Genomic DNA, 22,783 nt, shown 5'->3' on the forward strand with positions numbered 1-22,783 from the left:
GCCACTAAAGGACATTCAGAGACTTTTCCCGAAGCCACTCCTGTGTTGTCTTGGCTGTGTGCTTAGGGTCGTTGTACTGTTGGAAGGTGAATCTTCACCCCAGTCTGAGGTCGTGAGTGCTCTGGAGCAGGTTTTCATCAAGGATCTCTCTGTACTTAACTCCGTTCATCTTTCCCTCAATCCTGACTAGTCTCCCAGTCCCTGCCACTGAAAAACATCCCCACATCATGATTCTGCCGCCACCATGCTTCACTGTAGGGATGGTGGCAGGTTTCCTCCAGACGTGACGCTTGGCATTCAGTCCAAAGAGTTCAATCTTGGTTTCATCAGACCAGAGAATCTTGTTTCTCATGGTCTAAGAGTCTTTTAAGTGCCTTTTGGCAAACTCCAAACTCTTGGTGACCTTCAATGCTGCAGACAGTTTTTGGTACCCTTCCCCAGATCAGTGCCTTGACACAATCTTGTCTCTGAGCTCTACGGCTCTACGGCTATGACCTTGTGAGCGCTGCGGACAATTCCTTCGACCTCATGGCTTGGTTTTGGCTCTGACGTGAATTGTCAACTGTGGGACCTTTATATAGACAGGTGTGTTCCTTTCCAAATCATGTCCAATCAATTGAATTTACCACATGTGGACTCCAATCAAGTTGTAGAAACATGTCAAGGTTGATTAATGGAAACAGGATGCACCTGAGCTCAATTTCGAGTCTCATAGCAAAGGGTCTGTGTACTTATGTAAATAAGGTATTTGTTTATTTTTTTATACATTTGCAAAAATTCTAAAAACCTGTTTTCACTTTGTCGTTATGGGATATTGTGTGTAAATTGAGTTGTTTTTTTCTTCATTGAAAACATTTTAGAATGAGGCTGTAACAAAATGTGGAAAAAGTCAAGCGGTCTGAATAATTTCTGAATGCACTGTATATGTTATTCATTTATTTGGATTTTTTCATGTTTAAAAAAAAAAAAAAAAGTATGTATAGATGTTTGATATCCATTATTTTAGCACGTTCTTGAAGTGTCTTTCTTGAATTTAAAACATTGCAGGCATTAAAAAAAAAAAGTCTGCTCCACTCTTACACATGTATGATGTCCCTTCTTCCCCAGGCTACGACGAAAGCCTCGGGAAGGTTGTTAACTATGCGTCTGTGACAACTAAGCGGATATGTGGGAAGCCTATCCTGGACAACAATGGCGTTAACCTCTTCTCTTCCATCATAGTAGCTCTGGTTCTTCCTGGTGTTGCATGGAGCTTCTGGCCTCACTAGGGAAGGAACTCTTTACGTTTCCCTGATTTCTGTTTTGTCAACAATTTTTTTTTTGCAAAAAAATGTTTTGCTTGTTGTATTGAAGTCGTGCCACGAATGTTTTATACTTTACCTAGTATGGTGTAGCTTGCTGTCTAAGGAAATAGAGTTACCATGCTATAACTAACCTCACAACTCTGTGTTTGTCTTTATGGTAATACATTTGTTGACCTTAGTTTAATCATCTAGATTTCAGTTGTTTACTAAAATGCATTACGTGCATGGACTATAGGAGAGTTGTTTTTTCTGTTTGATTGATTGAATCTTTTGCTAAACTTGTTGTAATGCTCTTGAGTAGGCCTACACCCTACACTCTACACCCTACACTAGAGAAGGGATGAGAGAAACCTACACCCTACACTAGAGAAGGGAAGGGGTGAGAGAAGCCTACACCCTACACTAGAGAAGGGATGAGAGAAGGGATGGGGTGAGAGAAGCCTACACTAGGGATGGGGAAGGGGTGAGAGAAGCCTACACCCTACACTAGAGAAGGGAAGGGGTGAGAGAAGCCTACACCCTACACTAGAGAAGGGATGGGGAAGGGGTGAGAGAAGCCTACACTAGGGATGGGGAAGGGGTGAGAGAAGCCTACACCCTACACTAGAGAAGGGATGGGGAAGGGGTGAGAGAAGCCTACACCCTACACTAGAGAAGGGATGGGGAAGGGGTGAGAGAAGCCGACACCCTACACTAGAGAAGGGATGGGGAAGGGGTGAGAGAAGCCTACACCCTACACTAGAGAAGGGATGGGGAAGGGGTGAGAGAAGCCTACACCCTACACTAGAGAAGGGATGGGGAAGGGGTGAGAGAAGCCTACACCCTACACTAGAGAAGGGATGGGGAAGGGGTGAGAGAAGCCTACACCCTACACTAGAGAAGGGATGGGGAAGGGGTGAGAGAAGCCTACACCCTACACTAGAGAAGGGGTGAGAGAAGCCGACACCCTACACTAGAGAAGGGATGGGGAAGGGGTGAGAAGCCTACACCCTACACTAGAGAAGGGATGGGGAAGGGGTGAGAAGCCGACACCCTACACTAGAGAAGGGATGGGGAAGGGGTGAGAAGCCTACACCCTACACTAGAGAAGGGAAGGGGTGAGAAGCCTACACCCTACACTAGAGAAGGGAAGGGGTGAGAAGCCTACACCCTACACTAGAGAAGGGATGGGGAAGGGGTGAGAAGCCGACACCCTACACTAGAGAAGGGATGGGGAAGGGGTGAGAAGCCTACACCCTACACTAGAGAAGGGGTGAGAGAAGCCTACACCCTACACTAAAGAAGGGGTGAGAGAAGCCTACACCCTACACTAGAGAAGGGGTGAGAGAAGCCTACACCCTACACTAGAGAAGGGATGGGGAAGGGGTGAGAGAAGCCTACACCCTACACTAGAGAAGGGATGGGGAAGGGGTGAGAAGCCTACACCCTACACTAGAGAAGGGATGGGGAAGGGGTGAGAGAAGCCTACACCCTACACTAGAGAAGGGGTGAGAGAAGCCTACACCCTACACTAGAGAAGGGGTGAGAGAAAGAAGGGACAGTGTTATGTCGCCAGCCCCCCAAACATAACACTGTCCTATAATATAACCAGATGAACTCCTTTATGAATGTGGTTTGTAATGGTTGTTTTGATAAACTCCTTTATGAATGTGGTTTGTAATGGTTGTTTTGATAAAGTGTCGGCATCCTGTGGTAAGTGATTCATTGATGCTGTAAAGCAATTAGCATTGAAATAAATACTTCATGGATTTTTTGCCTTATTGCATCATATGAATGTTGAGAGGGCAACATTACCAGTGATGATTACCCTTTCTAGGACCGTGACCTGAGTACATATTACACCAGCAGCTGATCTAGAATCAGGGCCTGTATTCACAAAACCTTTTAGAGTAACACTGCTGATATATGATCAGTTTTACGTTTAGATTTATATTGATTAAGATGCCATGGACAGGAGGAACCTGATTCTAGATCAGCACTCCTACTCAGACGCTTTGTGAACGCGCCGTGTAATTACATCAGTCTTGGAGCGAGTTCTGTGTGAATTCTAAGAGAGGGCTGGAAGGGGGCAGGGTTCGCGCCTCATGGTTTGTAAAGGGGGAGTTTCCTTAAGTTACGCAAGCCCGGCTAGCTCAGTCGGTAGAGCATGAGACTCTTAATCTCAGGGTCGTGGGTTCGAGCCCCACGTTGGGCGCTGATCTTTTGAAAGATCGCTTTAATCCTTCTCAATAAATAATATACGAAGAAGTTCTTAGTTTGAACAAAAATGTTGATATTCTCTGTACACTTGAAGTCTGGTGCTGTGTGTTTGATATTTAGAAAAAGTGCCTGTTCCTCCTGCACACAATGCTGAAGAATAGGGCTACCTACTTTTGAAAAGGGCTTTTATGTGTTTGACAATAATTAAAAGTATTCGACTTGGAGTTTATTTCCCCCCCCCAAAAAAATCACAACGTACACTGAGAAAATAAATTATGAGATATGTCAAAACATGTTTTCTGAGAGGGTGGGGTTTGTTATGCTTGTGCCGTGGCAACTACCAATGAGAGGAGCGTATTTGAAATACGTCATGGAGCACCACTTTCGAAACGTCCTATTTGACATGAACTCAGCTGATCGGTACTAAACTAACTGGATCTCAAGCCTTGACTACTTTTTTCCTGCTGCTTGACTGTGGCTAATAACATTTTTAAAAAGAAGGTGGGTTCTTAACGGCTACAATTAAAATGTACTTGGTATAATCAATTACATAATTTCAACGATTAACAGTTCGTATTAGTAACAATATTACATGCAGCAACGCTAGAGCGTACGTTATTGTATGCAAGTTACAACAATGTTTACATAATTGGCTATGGATACAATGGCTCAAAACACTAAACTGTCGCTAATGTCATGATGGCTTTCTGCAGGGAAAATGAGCTCTGGAAAAGCACTGCAGTCGGTGTCTCCTCACAACAATCAACAGCCGCCGACACCAAGCCTGGCGAAAAGAAAGACATTTCAAGAAAAGTAAGTTGTGAAAGTAGGAATAAATGTTAGATTAATGCATGTTAAACCTACAGTTTTTATACAGTATCATTTATGCAATGTGTATTACAATAGTGGCTTGTCGCCTTCCTTCCCGCCCGAGAGCCCCTCAGTGGAGGTGTCATAATACCCATAAAACCTAGCGGTCAAGCAGGGAAATGGTTCCAATCGAGGGATTTGAGAAACACTCATAAGGGCTGTGCTTTGTGTAGGTTTACCCTGGCGTGACATTTTGATAACCATGTAAGTCTCTCGCGGACATGGTGATTTCTCAATATATACTGCTCTATATACTGTGTGATTTGAAAATGTTATTTAGCGTCAAAGTGGACATCGTGCAAGACTACAAATCCCTGCAAGCTCCAGGACATTATCTCTAGCTGGCACCTTTGCAAACAGGTGCATTTAAAGACATTTAGCCAATTTATTCATTACTACGTTTAGTTAGTTAATCCAGAGATTCTTACATTTGCCTCGATTCGACTGTCTCGTCCAGAACATGGCATTTGTAGTTCTTTATGATAGCCACATTAGCAGCCAATTTTAGCATTTCATTTGTTGGGGGTAAATACAGGCAAATATGTTGATAAGTCACCTTGTCCCGAGACACTTGTTATCAAAACGTCAAGCCAGGGTAAGCCTACATGAAACACAGCCCTTATTGTACGTGTTTCTAAAATCCCCTATGAGGAGAAATTAATGGTGAAAAACCATTTAGAACCATTTCCCTGTTGGACCGCTAGGTATTATGATTCATACTGTGGTACTCTATTTTTGGGGTGGAGACATGAGCATCTCATATACAGATTTTTCTCCCCTCCTCAATTGAATTTAGAGAGGAAAATCTGTCTTCCTCCAGCAGGTGGTGTTTTTTTCTGCCCACCAAGTAAGGAGTTTGTATGGAGTGTTGAATTTGTTCAACCAAAAAATAATTCCACCAATCCAAAGTAAGGACAGGCGGGAGCTAGACAGTCCGCCATGCCGCTTTGTGGACAACAACTCACGTTGTTAGAGCGGCGTGACATGTATCTTGCCAGTATATACATTATCTTCATTTCAATTCACCCACTGAGGTATAATAAGCTCTCCCCTTTGCAAATAGTTCTGGTTACCATGTGAGAGATGACTTATAACCCACGGGAGAGTGCCCCTAGTCAGGGTCATGGCTAGAAGTGATTCAGCTTTACTCAAATTAATATAAAAATATATTTATTAGCATTTTAGCTAACCGTAACCCTTTTCTTAACCTAATTATCCTAACCTGCTACTTTAATTATCCTTTAACTACCCTGCTGTGTAAGTTCTCCTAACTTGCTACGAAAAAGTACAATCTGACGTTAATTTGACAAAAGCTGGAATCCCTTCTAGCTAGTCAAAGCCAGAGGGTTGTATTCTTAAATCTTCACATTTTCAAACAGTCCATTTATATTTTCCAACGGGGCTATACATTTGGGTGAGTTTTTTTTCTCGCCTGAGTAGCCTCGTTTCACTGCCCAAAATAAAATGAAACCATCTAATGTTCAGCGGAATAACAACACAATGTCAAATACATGTAGCCTAGTCAAATGATAAACATCCAATCACATTAACCGTTACTCTCTGGCGGGAATTCCACTAACGGTCCGTATGTAGCCAAACATAGCTGCTGTTCTTTCCGTTTGCTCGATAATAGGTTTTTAAAAAGTAAGGCCCGCCCTATGGGACTCCCGATTACGGCTGGTTGTGATACAGCCCGGGATCAAACCAGGGTCTGTAGTGACGCCTCTGGCACTGAGATGCAGTGCCTCAGACCGCTGCGCCACTCGGGAGGCCATCTATACACACAGTCTAAGTTCAAATACACCCAAGCTGCGTTAATTGTATGGTAATATACTTTTTATGAATTTTAAATCCGATCTAATTAAATGATGGACAGTTTTCATTGATCCAAGAAGTGATCTTATGTGAAAACCCCTATGGAGGAATGTTGGTGTGCTGCCTGTAAACTAGTGGTATGTTATATATTTTATTTTTTAAGGGGGTAGATCAGCTTTAGTATTGTAGCTTCCATCAATGTAATTGTTCTGCATAATTTCCAATCCCCCACATATATTTTGTTTGTAAATACAAATACACATGCATACATACCAATGCATATACAGTACCAGTCAAAAGTTTAGACACACCTATTCATTCCAGGGTTCTTCTTTATATTTCTGTTTTCTACATTGTAGAAAAACTATGAAATAACACACATGGTATCATGTAGTAACCAAAAAAAGAGATAAACAAATCAAAATATATTTGATATTCTTCAAAGTAGCTACCCTTTGCATTACTTTTTCCAGCTTCCACTTGCCTCTTCCCTTTTTGCGGTAGTGCTGTAATTAGTTGGTTGTAATTTTGGGTAGAGCAGACATTTCCATGCATTTTTGTTAGCTGCATATGTGACAACTCCACCAGTTCTATTTATGATATAATTTACAAATATTATATATTTTTATCAGCTTTTTATTTTTTTTAATTTTTTTATCAATTACTATATTTGAGTTTAACCACTTTGTTGTACTATTTGTTCTGTCTGGTGGATTAAACTGAAATTCCAACCAATTTTCTATGGCTTGTTTAAAAAAAAAAAAAAAACAATATTTTGGAGAGGATTTCGTTTTCAAATAGCCGGAAGTGAGGTTGTAATATGAATAAAGTGGGGAAAAGGCCATTCTTGAACATGGGGTGAGACATTCTTACAACTTCGACAGACCGAGTGAGAGGGTCGTCACACCCTGGATTTCTAAACCCTTAATATTATTGTTGGATCTGATTTTTTTTAACAACTAACATTTCGATGGCAATAATAAATAGATATGCTGATAGTGGACAATCTTGTTTTACCTCTCTTGACAGTTTTTTTAAAAACTTTCTGAGAAGTAGCCATTATTTACTATTTTACACCTAGGGTTACTATACATAACTTTAACCCATTTTATAAAAGATTCTCAAAAATTGAAATAATCCAGGCATTTATATATAAACTTCAGTCGTACTTTATTAAAAGCCTTTTCAAAGTCGGTTATGAAAAATCTGGGAAACCAGGCCTGGTTTTCATAGTGTTCTATTGTTTCCAGTACTTCTCTTATATTATCTCCAATATATTGTCCGTGTAAAAAAAACAAAAACAAAACTGTTTGATTAGGATGAATAATATCTGGCAATACCTTTTTTAATTCTATGCGCTAAGCATTTTGCTTGAATTTTTGCGTCACAACACTGAAGTGTAAGAGGCCACCAATTCTTTTTAAATGGACTGGATCTTTATATATACCACATGGCTCCTGTTTCAATAATAATGTAATCAGACCTTGTTGAGTATCTGATACCATGTGTATATAGAAGTGGTTAAAACATGCTAATAATGGTCCTCTGAGTATATCAAAAAAGGTTTGGTATACCTCCACTGGTATGCCATCCCGCCCTTGAGTTTTCCCGGACTTAAAGGCTTTAATTGCATCAAGAAGTACCTCATCTGTAATTTGGCATTCACTAGTTGGATGATTGCTTGATATATTCTCTTGCTCTCTTTCTTGCGCTACTCTCACTCTCTTTCTCTATTGCCTTGTGTGGCAATGTAGGTCTGCAATAAGGAGTCCAACAGACAATGTGATGTCCCCATGTACAAGACAGCTCATGAAGAAAGCTATCAAGGACATGTAAGTATAATTAAAATGTCTCTGTCAGACAAATGTTATTTGTTTTTGTTTCATTTGACTGACATTTGGAGTATGTGCATTTGACTAAATTAAGTTTACCCCCTTTCTGTAACTGGAGCAGGCTGTGTAGTCTAAATGCCATTTTTACATTTGTTTATTCTTGATTCCAGACCGTCATCTCCCAGACCCAGACGGGAAGCAAAAGAGAACACTGCAAATAAATGAATGACCTTTTTATGTACAGTGTGATGTCTTTACGGTATTCCTCTCTCTGCTAAGATGGTCAGATCAATCAATCATTGACACTTTCCTGACATTATACTGTCTTAAGATGTTCTTACTAACCAAGCTGCTCACACTTTATTGATCCATTATGCAATATGTTGTATATGGGGGGGTTATATTCTTCATTAATATGGTGTATATGGAGGGGGGTTATATTCTTCATTAATATGGTGTATATGGAGGGGGGTTATATTCCTCAGTAATATGGTATATATGGGGGGGGGTTATATTCTTCATTAATATGGGTGTATATGTGGGGGGGTTGTTATATTCTTCATCTAAATCACACTGTTTGTGTTTTTCTTGTGAATGTTTAATGCTATTTGCACTTTAGAGGACTTATGCTGTTTATTGTACACTGCTTTAAGTGGTGGGGGTGTTATCTCAAACAAGTGTTCTGTATGTATGCCCTTTGCACAGGTTGACTTCCATGGTTTAAAAACATTAAGTAGACTACTTTATATTCTGTTTGTACATTGGCTTTATGTTGCTCAGTTTTCAATATGTAACTAGCAAAAAAAGGACTTGGCTCACTGCTTTCAATAAACATATTTGATATGGACGAGATGACTTGTGTGACTGAGTCATCAGGCATGTATGACAATTCCTGTCTTACGTTTGTTTTTTCCATTGGAAGGTGATAATCAAGAGGTTTGTTGTGACCGTAACTAGTGTTGGATAAGGCTGTAGTGAAGCTCTGTTTGGTTTGATATGTCCTAGAGATCATTTCAATACCAATTTGACCAGAAGTCCCACCAGCGCGTTGCGACTCACATGAGACCCTGAACAAGGCCGGTGAGCCGCTCGTCGTTGGTGCGCTTAATTTTTTTTTGCTATGCGATAGCTGCTAAAAGAAAGGCGTTTTAACTTTTCCACAACAGTGCCTTAGATTTTTTGAAGTATGATCGTTATCTAGTTAAGATTAGGGTAGACATTCAGAAAATGACCCCTTACGTCTCTAGTAGAAACAGAAATGGGTCAAGTTTGAACAAAACAAGCATTCTTCTTTCTGAAACGAAGATTCAAGTCTTCGCTCACTGTGTGTATGTACAGCATGGGGGATTTCCGCATCTTGTTCTGGGAGCCTTTCAAGAATTATGATAATTTTATGTGAAAATAAGTAGATTTGTCAGAAATGCATAAATAAAACAGCACTGCCATATGGCTCAGAGGATAAATAGATTCCTCATGATTTATGTGTGACAAATTATTCTCACTCGGGAGGGTCTTGCAGTGATAATGATCCTGGTAAACCAACCAACCACAATAATGATAACCTATCAGTCAAAACAATATTCTGTTTTCAGGAGTTATTATACTGGCTTCTGGGCTTCTTACTTTTAGTCTTTCAAACTGTCTTATTTTGTTTACAGTTTTTCTAAATGTCCTAATTTCTGTATTCTTTACTCTAACATATATTATGCTTGATGATCCATTGGGAAAATAGACTGAGCCTCTGTTCAGCTCCAGCACTTTCGATTGTTGCTGTCCAGTTCATCATATGATCCCATAGCATGACGTAGAAAGAGACGCCATTAGTAGGGGTTGAGAGGGGAGAGCAGAGCGAACCAGCGAGCTTAGGGTGGGGGAAATCAGTTTGGTCTACAAGAGCTGGGCGAGTGAGATTTGTTCCAATTCTGATTCGCAGGGGATTCGTGTCCTCGACTTCTTGATTTCGATTTGAGTCATCTAATGTGATTAGAGGGAGATACTTCGACTGGGCTACTTATATTCCTAATCATATTTATTTCACCATGGCGGCTGGCGGCGGAGCAGGCAACAAAACCTACTCTTTCAAGGTGGTTTTGTTGGGAGAGGGCTGTGTCGGCAAGACATCGCTCGTGTTGCGGTATTGTGAAAATAAATTCAACGACAAACACATCACCACACTTCAGGTACGTTGATTACGTGGCTAACTGGATGTGTGATTCAATCTTGTCCAGACTACAAAGGGTTAAATGTGCTATGTAGAAAATAGAAAAGGCGAGCTAGCTAACGTTACCCTAGCTGCTAGTGATAGCCTGTCACTAACACCAACAGTCATTCATCTGTGTCGCAGCTAGCTAACGTTAGCTAGTTTCTGGCAGTCCACTACAAGTCACTGCAACCTGTTCAACATGGTTATTTAGGGTGTTTACCAAGACGGCTAGCTAGCTAACAATTCTGGGAAAACGATAATGTATTCTAATAACGATAAGCCTGCCAACTAAATTGACTAACGCCCGATAGCTATTGTAGTTAGCTAGCTTTCATAGTAGCCAACTGTCACAGCTTTAAAAATAAGCGATCTAAAAGCTTTATCTCAACTATACATTGGTGCTATTCATCATGAAACAAGTGTTTTTCAACGTGAATGTGGTAGAGGTGAATTCGCCCCAATGAACAGGAAGTAGCCCACTCACAGAGTAACCAAAACAACAACAACCAGCACCCAGGTTTAACTTCCTGTCCGGTGGTCAGAAAGCTTCGCCAGCTGCCCCAAACGTGGCCCTGCAGGACACTTGACTGAACTGAACAAGGAATGAACTACTATGACATAGCATTTATGCAGAGTAGAGAAAGGGCAAGTTTACTCCACACCTAAAATCGCATTGAGATGGACAACACAGACCGGATCTGTCAGTAAGTACAGGGCTTCTCATAGCAGTAGGTTGCACAATATGTTGTTTTGAATTGCCGGACGTGATAAGGGTTCTAGGTGTTTCTAGTAGGCCTTTCCAGTGCTGTTACCAAACGTATCTTCTTCTATGAATCAATACGATTGTGCTGACACATAATCACACATTACTAGGGTATCAAATTCAATCCTCTATGATCACAGTTGCTGTCAAGCAGTCTTAACTAGTGTACTAAGCAATTTCTTTGTACTTTGCATTACTGCAAACAGTTAAACCTGTTGCTGACTCTCTGGAAAGTGTTCAACTGTAGCGAAGTTGGCTTACCGGTAGGTTAGTTATGAACTTAGAATGGCCTGTGTTTATTGCTCTCCTGAAAGAAGAGGCAGCATAACTCCTTGTCATTTCCTACCAGGACATCCCAAGAGGGTGTTTATTACTCAAGGCAATGATGAGAGGAGCTGAATAGGAAGGTGGTTCACTGCTGCACTGCCAGTGGGCCTCGAGTCTTAGAGACTAGAGAAGTGGTCTTCTCGGGTCCTGAAAATGAGCTCCAAACTGAATTGGATCTGTGAAATTCCCATCCGAGAAAGACAGGACGCAGTCATTTCTTCTTCTTCAAAATCAGTATTGGATCTGAGATGGACCAGGGTCTGTATCAGATCCAAAAGATAAAAAATGACGTTTTATTTACACAAAAGCAAGCAAAATATACTGAAAAATATAAACGCAACAATTTCAAAGATTTTAACGAGTCAAAGTTAATTTAAGTTATTTATTAGGTCCTTATCTATGGATTTCACATGACTGGGAATGAAATAATGCAACATCTTTGGTGGACATTCCTGCATGCCAGTAGCACATAACCTCAACTTGAGACATCTGTGGCATTGTTGTGTGACATAACTACATATTTTAGTGCACTTTTATTGTCCACAATAACACAAGGTGAACTTGTGTAATTATCATGTTTAATCAGCTTCTTGATATGCCACACCTGTTAGCTGGATGGATTATTTTGGCAAAGAAGAAATGCTCACCAACAGGGATGGAAACAAATTTGAGAATCTTTTTGTGTGTATGGACATTTTCAGGGGTCTTTTATTTCAACCCTTTTACACATTTTAGTTGTGTAGTTTTGACTTGTCTGGCAGTGAATGTTAATGTTGCACATGTGTTTTTAGATGTATTTAAAATAATTTATTTGTTTAGTATTTTAATAAATGACATCCAGAATTTAAAATGTTGGGACAAGAAGGGATAGGGTGTGTGGTGGAGATGCACCTGCGTGTCTCTCTACAGAATGCGCTCTGTCTCCTGCTAATTCGTGCACATTCATTATTTAATTGTTTGAGTTTACACTTTTTAATGTCTATTTGTTATAATATATTTTGCTTGAGCACGCATAAAGTACCTGGCCTGCGTGCAGATGCAGGCCTGTAGGTCTAAAAGTTTCCATTTGGTGATGTCTGATAGTATTTCTCATTAACGCACCATCACTTGAGCTGCGAAGCTTCTGAGTATTTTTTTGCGTCACTTTACATCAATGCATCCATTGCAAATAGTTCCTTACTGTATTCAAAAAAGATTTTCAACACTCCTTCTTGATAGGCCTAACCATCGTGCCTCGGTGTGAATTAGCATCATATTTCTGAAACCCATATCTCCACTGGAAACGGGTCATAAAATAGGCTACCTGAACACTTATCCTTTGCACAAATACAACTGTCTGTCCTGAGCGCATCATTGGCATGGGAGACAAACTGTCTGTCCTGAGCGCATCATTGGCATGGGAGACAAACTGTCTGTCCTGAGCGCATCATTGGCATGGGAGACAAACTGTCTGTCCTGAGCGCATCATTGGCATGGGAGACAAACTGTCTGTCCTGAGCGCATCATTGGCATGGGAGACAAACTGTCTGTCCTGAGCGCATCATTGGCATGGGAGACAAACTGTCTGTCCTGAGCGCATCATTGGCATGGGAGACAAACTGTCTGTCCTGAGCGCATCATTGGCATGGGAGACAAACTGTCTGTCCTGAGCGCATCATTGGCATGGGAGACAAACTGTCTGTCCTGAGCGCATCATTGGCATGGGAGACAAACTGTCTGTCCTGAGTGCATCATTGGCATGGCAGACAAACTGTCTGTCCTGAGCGCATCATTGGCATGGGAGACAAACTGTCTGTCCTGAGCGCATCATTGGCATGGCAGACAAACTGTCTGTCCTGAGCGCATCATTGGCATGGGAGACAAACTGTCTGTCCTGAGTGCATCATTGGCATGGCAGACAAACTGTCTGTCCTGAGTGCATCATTGGCATGGCAGACAAACTGTCTGTCCTGAGCGCATCATTGGCATGGGAGACAAACTGTCTGTCCTGAGCGCATCATTGGCATGGCAGACAAACTGTCTGTCCTGAGCGCATCATTGGCATGGGAGACAAACTGTCTGTCCTGAGCGCATCATTGGCATGGGAGACAAACTGTCTGTCCTGAGTGCATCATTGGCATGGCAGACAAACTGTCTGTCCTGAGCGCATCATTGGCACGGGAGACAGTGAGGGCCCAAGCGGCCCACTGGAAACAATGTCGCAGGTTCCCTGTAGGGAGAGCTCAATCCAGACAGAGACAGGCAGAGGATAGGGATTCATATATTGAAAGAACCTGAACCAACTCTGCCATGCGTAGCAAAAGTGATTTTAATCTGGATATTTTCTTCTTCAAATATAATTTCAGATTTAGTCGGCATTTCACATATTTTCACACAGATCCGAGTTCCTTCTCGGGGTAATGGGTTTCGGGTATATTTGTGAAGACCTCTAGACTAGAGTTTGCGCTCTACTGCCAGTGAGCTTTGAGTCTTCAAGCTCAGACACTCCGGTAGGATTGTCAAATGTTTCCCGGAGACAGTACTTGGCACCTCTGACTGTCGACACTCAATCTCTTTTGTGTTCACACAGCAACGACCTTGGAAGTCGTCAGCCACTCAGCCTTGTTAGAATACTCCAAACCAGAAGGTGGCAGTGGCATTGTTTGGCAATGCATATCCGTGCGTATGTAACGGATGTGAAATGGCTAGCTAGTTAGCGGTGGTGCGCGCTACTAGCGTTTCAATCAGTTACGTCACTTGCTCTGAAACCTAGAAGTAGTGTTGCACCTTGCTCTGCAAGGGCCGCGGCCTTTGTGGAGCGATGGGTAACGATGCTTCGTGGGCGACCGTTGTTGATGTGTGCAGAGGGTCCCTGGTTCGCGCCCGGGTCGGGGCGAGGGGACGCCATAAAGTTATACTGTTACACGTATTGCTTGTGGTGTAGATTCCAAGCTGTCTGCGCTAATGTTGCCATTTTTTGTAGAAAGCCCTTGTTTATACTAGCCAGATGGCCACAGCTAGATAACTACCTAGCAAGATGACAAATAAACATTTTAATTCACTCTCCATAACATACTCCATAGCATATTCGCTAGCTGGCACAACATTGCTAGCAAGCTAAGGACACTGCACTAACTCGGCAGCTGTTTCATGGAAACTAGCTAGTCCATTGTGATTTAATTATGTCAACTAGCTACAGTGGTTAGCTGGCTTGGAGGAAGTATTTAGTGTTGTGTGCATTTAGGCTGTGTGATGGTAGCTAGCTATGTAGCATATGAAGTGTGATTGGCTCATCCGTGGATGTACGGAGAAAATGGCCTCTTTTAGTTAACTTTTACATTTTACATGCTCTCTGATTGGCTCAAAGTCATCTTGTTGGCCACTGACGAGCATTGTGATAGGTTGGTCGCCACTGGGTCGGCACGCCGCAGGTACTGCTTTTGTTCTAGCAGGAGAAGGACCCGCCTCCCACTGTGATAACGACCTATCGGCAGTTCCAGTGTATCAAACAGTTGTTTCAAGGCCTAGTTGTCAGGTGACCATTGTCTCTTGTCAGTAGTGCTGTTATTGTTTTGTTTACAGTAGTAGGCCTACATTATTATTGTGTGATGCCTAAGTAAACAGACTTTCAGTGCCAGCTCATTGACAGCAGTAGGGTAGGCTACAGTCTCATGACGATGGTGCTCTAATCTCACACCCACTAAGCAAGGTAATTGTGGTTAAAAGGGCAGCTGTGATACCAACAGGCTGGTATCACACCCGTATTACTAATACCAATATAATCTCTCCGGGAGCTTGCCCTTGCTTGTGGACTCTCTCACAGGTGACTGGTAGGTCTCTCTTGTCAGTGCAAAGTGAATATTAGTCATTCTTTGCTGTCAATCCTTTGTGGTCAAAGTAAAAATGTGGTAAACCTGTCTTGAATGGCCAACTTGAAACTGCTATTTCCCAGCGAACATCATTTTAATATTTGGAAACCCCCCCTTTGAAACTACACTCTCAGGCATAAAATAGTTGTGAAACTGCTTGTGTGTGAACCAACTATAATTTCCACCTTGGTCCTACTTTATTTCCTGTTCACTGTGTGGTCATTGCACAGTTTCCTGAGATACAATAGGCAGCAAGAGACTGTTATTCATTTATTAGACATTTTGCAGGATGCAGGATAAAATCTCTTCAGATGCATATTCTCATTTTCAAGAGTCCACATTCTCATTTACAGGGGCATAGTTACAGGGCAGAGGAGGGGGGGGATGAATGAGCCAATTGGAAGTTGGGGATGATTAGGGGCCCATGATGGTATGAAGGCCAGATTTTAGCCAGGACACCGGGGGTTAACACCCCTAATCTTACCATAAGTGCCATGGGATCTTTAGTGACTACATAGTCAGGACACCCGTTTTAACGTCCCATCTGAAAGACGACGCCCTTCACAGGGCAATGTCCCCAATCACTGCCCTGGGGCATTGGGATATCTTTTTTTTGTTTTTACACCAGAGGAAATAGTGCCTCCTACTGGCCCTCCAACACCACTTCCAGCAGCATCTGGTCTCCCATCCATGGACCGACCAGGACCAACCCTGCTTAGCTCCAGAGGTGGGATGCTGCTGGCTTTTATACACAAAAAAACCCTCAAACAATACTTAGAAACAAGAATAATATGTCAACTATTGTCTAATTACAAACAACTTAAATTAACAGAAAACAAGGCATCAGTAAACATGCCGTCCCCCACATGCACTCCCCTCCCCTTGGGCCAATTGAGATGGCTTGTGACCAACACGTTTCAGGAAATTACTATAGCTCCCACCTAGGGCCAATCAGCGTCATTTAATGAATGCTGGATCTCTATGGCAAGACTCATCATTTCACCCAAGTTTTGTCAAAATCGTGCCAGTGCTGTCTGAGATTGCGTGTGACTAATGTACTAATGGACGGAGACAGATCCACAGTTGCCTCCCCGATTTCATCGTGGGGGACAATGATATGTTGTACAACTAGGTATCCTAGTGGTTAGAGCTTGTAACCGAAAGGTTGGAAGATCGAATCCCCAAGCTGACATGGTAAACATCTGTCGTTCTGCCCCTGAACAAAGCAGTTAACCCACTGCTCCTAGGCTGTCATTGAAAATAAGAATTTGTTCTTAACTGACTTGCCTAGTTAAATAAAGGTAAAAAAATATAAGTTTATTAGCTAATGGTTTGTTTGAGAAATACAATGTGTGATCAGTGTAAAACAAAGTTCAATGGATAGATAGTGATGGCCTATAATGACCGGTGTTGTGGATCCTGGAAACAGGATGCACCTGTGCTCAATTTTGAGTCTCATAGCAAAGGGTCTGAATACTTATGTAAATAAGGCTACATTTGCATAAAATTCTAAAAACGTTTTTTGGCTTTGTCATTATGGGGTATTGTGGTGTCATGATGGGGTATTGTGATGTCATGATGGGGTATTGTGATGTCATGGGGTATTTTGTGTAGATTGCTGAGTATATCTTTTTTTGACTCCATTTTAGAATAAAGCTGTAACGTAACTAAATTTGGAAAGGTCAATGGGTCTGAATGCTTTCCGAAGGCACTAATTAAGCAGCCCATATGATAGGGCAGAACTTGTAGACTAGAACAGGAAGCAGCAGCACAGATCAAAGGAGGAACTAGTGATCAAACCTGAGTTGGTAAGTAGCCTGTCTTTGGTCGAGGGAGAGCGGTTTTCCTTGCTCCCTCCCACTATCAAACAGTGAGTTTTTTTTTTCTTCATTAAAGTAACACAGTAATATAACACATTACTTTCCACACAAAGTAATATTGTAATGCATTTACATTTAGTTAAATGTAACAAGTAATATTACTTTTTCAAGTAACTAATCCCAACACTGATTATGACGATGTCATAAACTGTTGCTTACAATCTATTTACCTAGTTTAGTAGGCCACTTCAGTGTCCAAATAATATGGTAGCCTAAACAGGCCCAGTAAACACACAGGTCTGGTGTTTAATCTTTTATTAATGATCATGATCTGTCCCGATGTTGACGTACCCTAGGCTAGCCTAAATGTCAACATCCATTGATGCCATGGAAACATCAGCCGAAATGACAACAGGAGAAGATTTGCCTGTACAGCCCCTAGCAGATGTTATGCCATGTTTGCCCTTTCCTCTGAAATGAGCCATGAAATGAGCCACTTAGAGACCACTACAGGCAGTCAGACTAGACTGTGAGTGAACTTTGGCACCAGCCCATAATTCTTCTGTCATGTAAGCTAGTTGTAGTGTAGTAGTCTTGCCAACCCCAAGCTGTTCTGAATCCTGTCTTCAGGCCATCCTAGGCCTCAGACCCTTTCACACTACTGAGCCAAGCTGTTCTGAATCCTGTCTTCAGGCCATCCTAGGCCTCAGACCCTTTCACACTACTGAGCCAAGCTGTTCTGAATCCTGTCTTCAGGTCATCCTAGGCCTCAGACCCTTTTCACACTACTGAGCCAAGCTGTTCTGAACCCTGTCTTCAGGCCATCCTAGGCCTCAGACCCTTTTCACACTACTGAGCCAAGCCTCAACGACGCACTTCGTGACCGTTCTCCATGGTGTTTTGGGAAACATTTTACAACTTTGGCCATTGTAGGAAAGATGCATCGATAAAACACTCGTAAGCCTAAATTCCATCGCTATCTGGAAACTGGGCCCAGGTTGTTAGCTTAGCCTAGACACGCTCAGGTTGTTAGCTTAGCCTAGACACGCTCAGGTTGTTAGCTTAGCCTAGACGCGCTCAGGTTGTTAGCCTGGCCTAGACGCGCTCAGGTTGTTAGCTTAGCCTAGACGCGCTCATCAGGTTGTTAGCTTAGCCTAGACGCGCTCAGGTTGTTAGCTTAGCCTAGACGCGCTCAGGTTGTTAGCTTGGCCTAGACGCGCTCAGGTTGTTAGCTTGGCCTAGACGCGCTCAGGTTGTTAGCTTGGCCTAGACGCGCTCAGGTTGTTAGCTTGGCCTAGACGCGCTCAGGTTGTTAGCTTGGCCTAGACGCGCTCAGGTTGTTAGCTTGGCCTAGACGCGCTCAGGTTGTTAGCTTAGCCTAGACGCGCTCAGGTTGTTAGCTTGGCCTAGACGCGCTCAGGTTGTTAGCTTGGCCTAGACGCGCTCAGGTTGTTAGCTTAGCCTAGACGCGCTCAGGTTGTTAGCCTGGCCTAGACGCGCTCCCGTTGTCCAGAGGTCAGCAAGGGTCAGGTTAAGAGAAAGTGTCCTGAATTGACTTGGCCTGCCACCACAGTCATTTAACCTCCACAGTAATGGCTGCTGTGAAGTGTAAATGATAAATGTAAGGGCTATATATTTTTTTCTTGCATGTAAACAGTTAGGCCTAGATATCACCCATGTTTACGTATGGTTAACCTAATCAACCGTCCATTTTTAGAAGGCACCAAAGGTTTCGTCGACTAACTCTGAATTGTAATCAATAGCTCTTCACTGGCTTTGTGCTGTCAGTGTTGTAAACTCTTTAACAAACCCTCCCACACAGGCTCGCTCCTTGTTTCTACATGTCAGGACAGGAAAGGGACTGTTTTCTAGCACAGCTACCTCAGAGCCAAGTTGCTTTTGTTTCTAGTGAAACCGCTGCCTTGGCTGTAACCTGACCCTCCCACAAGGAGAGAGGAAGGAAGGAAGCAGTACGAACTAGGGTCGTATTCATTAGGACACACAAATGAAAACAAATGTGAGTGTTTCTTATTGGACTCCAGGTTAAGTAGTCCGTCCCCTCGTTTCCGTCCTGTTCCTTCCGTTTGTTGCCTAATGAACACAACCCAGGCCTATTGTTTTGGGTAACTGTCTTTTAGGTTCACACACTCCTCAGCTGAACAGTAAAGGAGAAACGGGGGGGGGGGGGGGGGGGGTGAGAATAACTTGCAGTTCGTTAGCTGGAGAGAATTCAGGTTTAGTTAATCATGACTGACTCTTAACTCTCATTTAAATACTCGTCCAAACTGTCAGCTCGATTAGGCAATGTTTGGACATAATCCCATGGTGACTAAGAAGTATCCCAAATGGCACCCTATTCGCTATTTATTGCACTACTTTAGACCAGGGCCCTATGGTCAAAGGTAGTGCACTATATAGGGAATAGGGTGCCATTTGGGACGTTACTCTGTAATCCAGCTTTGTTTCATCACACTCAAATATGAATATAAGTTTTAGCCTATTAATCTTTTAAGCTACAGAACCCGGTAATATAATTCAATCATCGCTGGTGCGTTGTGTGAATAACAGTCTGTGTTTCTCTGGTCTAGTAGGCTACATGCTGGACTGGAGCTTCTGGGGTGTTACAAAACCCAAACACGCATAACAATCATCCTTTTGTTGTGTGTCCCTGGGAAGTCATTGAAATGGCCAGTTAACAATGAATCTATAAGGATCTCATGTGTGTTGTTTTGAGGGAATATTCTTATTAGGTCACTTTTATATAATACACATAGTTATACTTTTCCCCCCCATTTGCAATACAGCTGAATTGAGCTGTTTAGAATATTGTTCCTTTCAAGAGATTCCAATCCTTCACATGCAAATGAGGCCTAACTGCCATGTATAATGACATCACCATGTAAGATTTGATACAGAAGCAGGTGTTTAGCATCCACTTGAGTGATAAGCCCTCATTGAAAGCCAACACCCCCACCCCACAGTGTGTGCCATAACCTCTCCAGCGCCCAGCATTTTCCCTGGGCTGTCCTGGGCGAGGCAGCCACGCCCTGGGCTGTCCTGGGAGAGCCACGCCCTGGGCTGTCCTGGGCGAGGCAGCCACGCCCTGGGCTGTCCTGGGCGAGGCAGCCACGCCCTGGGCTGTCCTGGGCGAGGCAGCCACGCCCTGGGCTGTCCTGGGCGAGGCAGCCACGCCCTGGGCTGTCCTGGGCGAGGCAGCCACGCCCTTGGCTGTCCACCTCTCCTGGGTCATATTCATTAGGCACCAAACTGGAGAAAATTTATAGAAATTGGGAAGGACTCCCTGAGTTTGAAATGCATGTTTTTCTGTTGCAAAACGTGTGTCCTAATGAATAGGAAACAGCTCCCAGTGATCCAGTTTCACTGACATCCTACTGCTGTTACCATCACCCACCTTTGTCTGCCCACTAAACTGGAAGGTCTGGTAGGAAGGCCCACTGTAGACTTGGTAAGTGGATAGATCAGTTGAACGATGGGTATGTAGGTCATGGTGAAATATATAACAGATCACATCGAACTGCTTTCCCTCTTCCTTACACATAGGCCTAGTTCTCACACACACACATTACACACAACCACGTGACGTATTGCAGATCAGGCATGGTCAGTGGAAAGGCCTTAGCAGCCAGCCAGAGATTTGTAATGATGTGAGTCTAGGTCAAAGGATCGTCATCTAGCCCAGCTCACATGAGAGGGGTACGCTTCTGTGCTGCTAATAGCTTAACCTGCATGTTTCACATCCCCCAATGTTAAGCGTTATGGATCAGGATTGGAGGTGGATGCTCTAGGCCTATTTTTGTTTATTTTTCCATGCAGGTGGCAGTTAACCTTGTTCCTGGATCTGTTGGTGCTGTCTTGCCAACTCTTATGGTTGAAATTAACATAGGGTTGACCTGGCAAGACTGCACAAACAGATCCAGGATCAGGCTGACCAGTAAGTCTGAATAATGGGTTATTTTGCCTGGCAATTAGAGGTTCTGGGCCCTGCTATCTGGCCCCAGCCCCTGGTCCTCTGCTGTACTATCTGGGCACAGCCCCAAGCAGAGGGACCTAGCCTAATTATAGTGTCATGTTTATTGGACAACCTGTTGATATGACAACTTAACAGAACCATACCAAGACAGTGTTGATGACCAACCAAGAGTATCAGGATACGATCTAAGTGTTGATGACCAACCAAGAGTATCAGGATACTATCTAAGTGTTGATGACCAACCAAGAGTATCAGGATACGATCTAAGTGTTGATGACCAACCAAGAGTATCAGGATACGATCTAAGTGTTGATGACCAACCAAGACTTTCAGGATACGATCTAAGTGTTGATGACCAACCAAGAGTATCAGGATACTATCTAAGTGTTGATGACCAGCCAAGAGTATCAGGATACTATCTAAGTGTTGATGACCAACCAAGAGTATCAGCATACTATCTAAGTGTTGATGACCAACCAAGAGTATCAGCATACTATCTAAGTGTTGATGACCAACCAAGAGTATCAGGATACTGTCTAAGTGTTGATGGTAAGCAGAAAGTGTCAGTTGAGGCAGGCTAGCACTGCAGAGATGAGGCTTTGCAAATGGCACCCTATTCCAGGTGTCTAGGTCCAAAAGGTTTCTTCACAGCTTCTACCCCCAAGCCATAAGACTCCTGAACAGCTAGTCAAATGGCTACCCAGACCCCTCTTTTACACTGCTGCTACTCTCTGTTTATTATCTATGCATAGTCACTATAACTCTACCTACATGTACATATTACCTCGACTAACCAGTGCCCCCACACGTTGACTCTGTACCCCCTGTATATAGCCTCCACATTGACTCTGTACCGGTACCCCCTGTATATGGCCTCCACGCTGACTCTGTACCGGTACCCCCTGTATATAGCCTCCACATTGACTCTGTACCGGTACCCCCTGTATATAGCCTCCACATTGACTCTGTACCAATAACCCCTGTATATAGTTTCCACATTGACTCTGTACCGGTACCCCCTGTATATAGCCTCCACATTGACTCTGTACCGGTACCCCCTGTACATAGCCTCCACATTGACTCTGTACCGGTACCCCCTGTATATAGCCTCCACATTGACTCTGTACCGGTACCCCCTGTATATAGCCTCGCTATTGTTATTTTACTGATGCTGTTGAATTATTTGTTACTTTTATTTAAAAATTTTGACCTAACACTTAAACTCAGCAAAAAAATAAACGTCCTCTCACTGTCAACTGCGTTTATTTTCAGCAAACTTAACATGTGTAAATATTTGTATGAACATAACAAGATTCAACAACTGAGACATAAACTGAACAAGTTCCACAGACATGTGACTAACAGAAATGGAATAATGTGTCCCTGAACAAAGGTGGGGTCAAAATCAAAAGTAACAGTCAGTATCTGGTGTGGCCACCAGCTGCATTAAGTACTGCAGTGCATCTCCTCCTCATGGACTGCACCAGATTTGCCAGTTCTTGCTGTGAGATGTTACCCCACACTTCCACCAAGGCACCTGCAAGTTCCCGGACATTTCTGCCTCACCCTCCAATCAAACAGGTCCCAGACGTACTGAATGGGATTGAGATCCGGGCTCTTCGCTGGCCATGGCAGAACACTGACATTCCTGTCTTGCAGGAAATCACGCTCAGAACGAGCAGTATGGCTGGTGGCATTGTCATGCTGGAGGGTCATGTCAGGATGAGCCTGCAGGAAGGGTACCACATGAAGGAGGAGGATGTCTTCCCTGTAACGCACAGCGTTGAGATTGCCTGCAATGACAACAAGCT

At 43.0% G+C, this 22,783-nt stretch overlaps 2 protein-coding genes and 1 non-coding gene across 5 annotated transcripts in view; all 3 read left to right on the top strand.

Moving 5' to 3' along the window:
• Positions 1 to 8,867, top strand: part of LOC129844897 (transmembrane protein 19-like) — a 36,140-nt gene extending 27,273 nt beyond the window's left edge. The window contains exons 8-12 of one of the 3 annotated variants that reach the window (XM_055913064.1): positions 1,108 to 2,556; positions 2,620 to 4,004; positions 4,217 to 4,316; positions 7,943 to 8,020; positions 8,191 to 8,867. In XM_055913064.1, the coding sequence (XP_055769039.1) occupies positions 1,108 to 1,268 (161 nt within the window). In that variant the 3' untranslated portion in view covers positions 1,269 to 2,556; positions 2,620 to 4,004; positions 4,217 to 4,316; positions 7,943 to 8,020; positions 8,191 to 8,867. Of the gene's footprint in view, positions 1 to 1,107; positions 4,005 to 4,216; positions 4,317 to 7,942; positions 8,021 to 8,190 lie in introns of all 3 variants that reach the window. The other 2 variants (XM_055913065.1, XM_055913063.1) reach the window with 2 other exon arrangements.
• Positions 3,426 to 3,498, top strand: trnak-cuu (transfer RNA lysine (anticodon CUU)). Its single transcript has one exon. It is a non-coding gene; the product is annotated as a tRNA-Lys (tRNA).
• An 884-nt stretch (positions 8,868 to 9,751) lies between the features above and the next one.
• The window catches only part of LOC129844899 (ras-related protein Rab-21), a 32,642-nt gene continuing 19,610 nt past the window's right edge, over positions 9,752 to 22,783 (top strand). The window contains exon 1 of the mRNA XM_055913067.1: positions 9,752 to 10,200. Coding sequence (XP_055769042.1) covers positions 10,060 to 10,200 — 141 coding nt within the window. The 5' untranslated portion in view covers positions 9,752 to 10,059. The remainder of the gene's footprint in view (positions 10,201 to 22,783) is intronic.

This window comes from Salvelinus fontinalis, unplaced genomic scaffold, assembly GCF_029448725.1.
Source record: "Salvelinus fontinalis isolate EN_2023a unplaced genomic scaffold, ASM2944872v1 scaffold_0247, whole genome shotgun sequence".
Taxonomy (NCBI): domain Eukaryota; kingdom Metazoa; phylum Chordata; class Actinopteri; order Salmoniformes; family Salmonidae; genus Salvelinus; species Salvelinus fontinalis.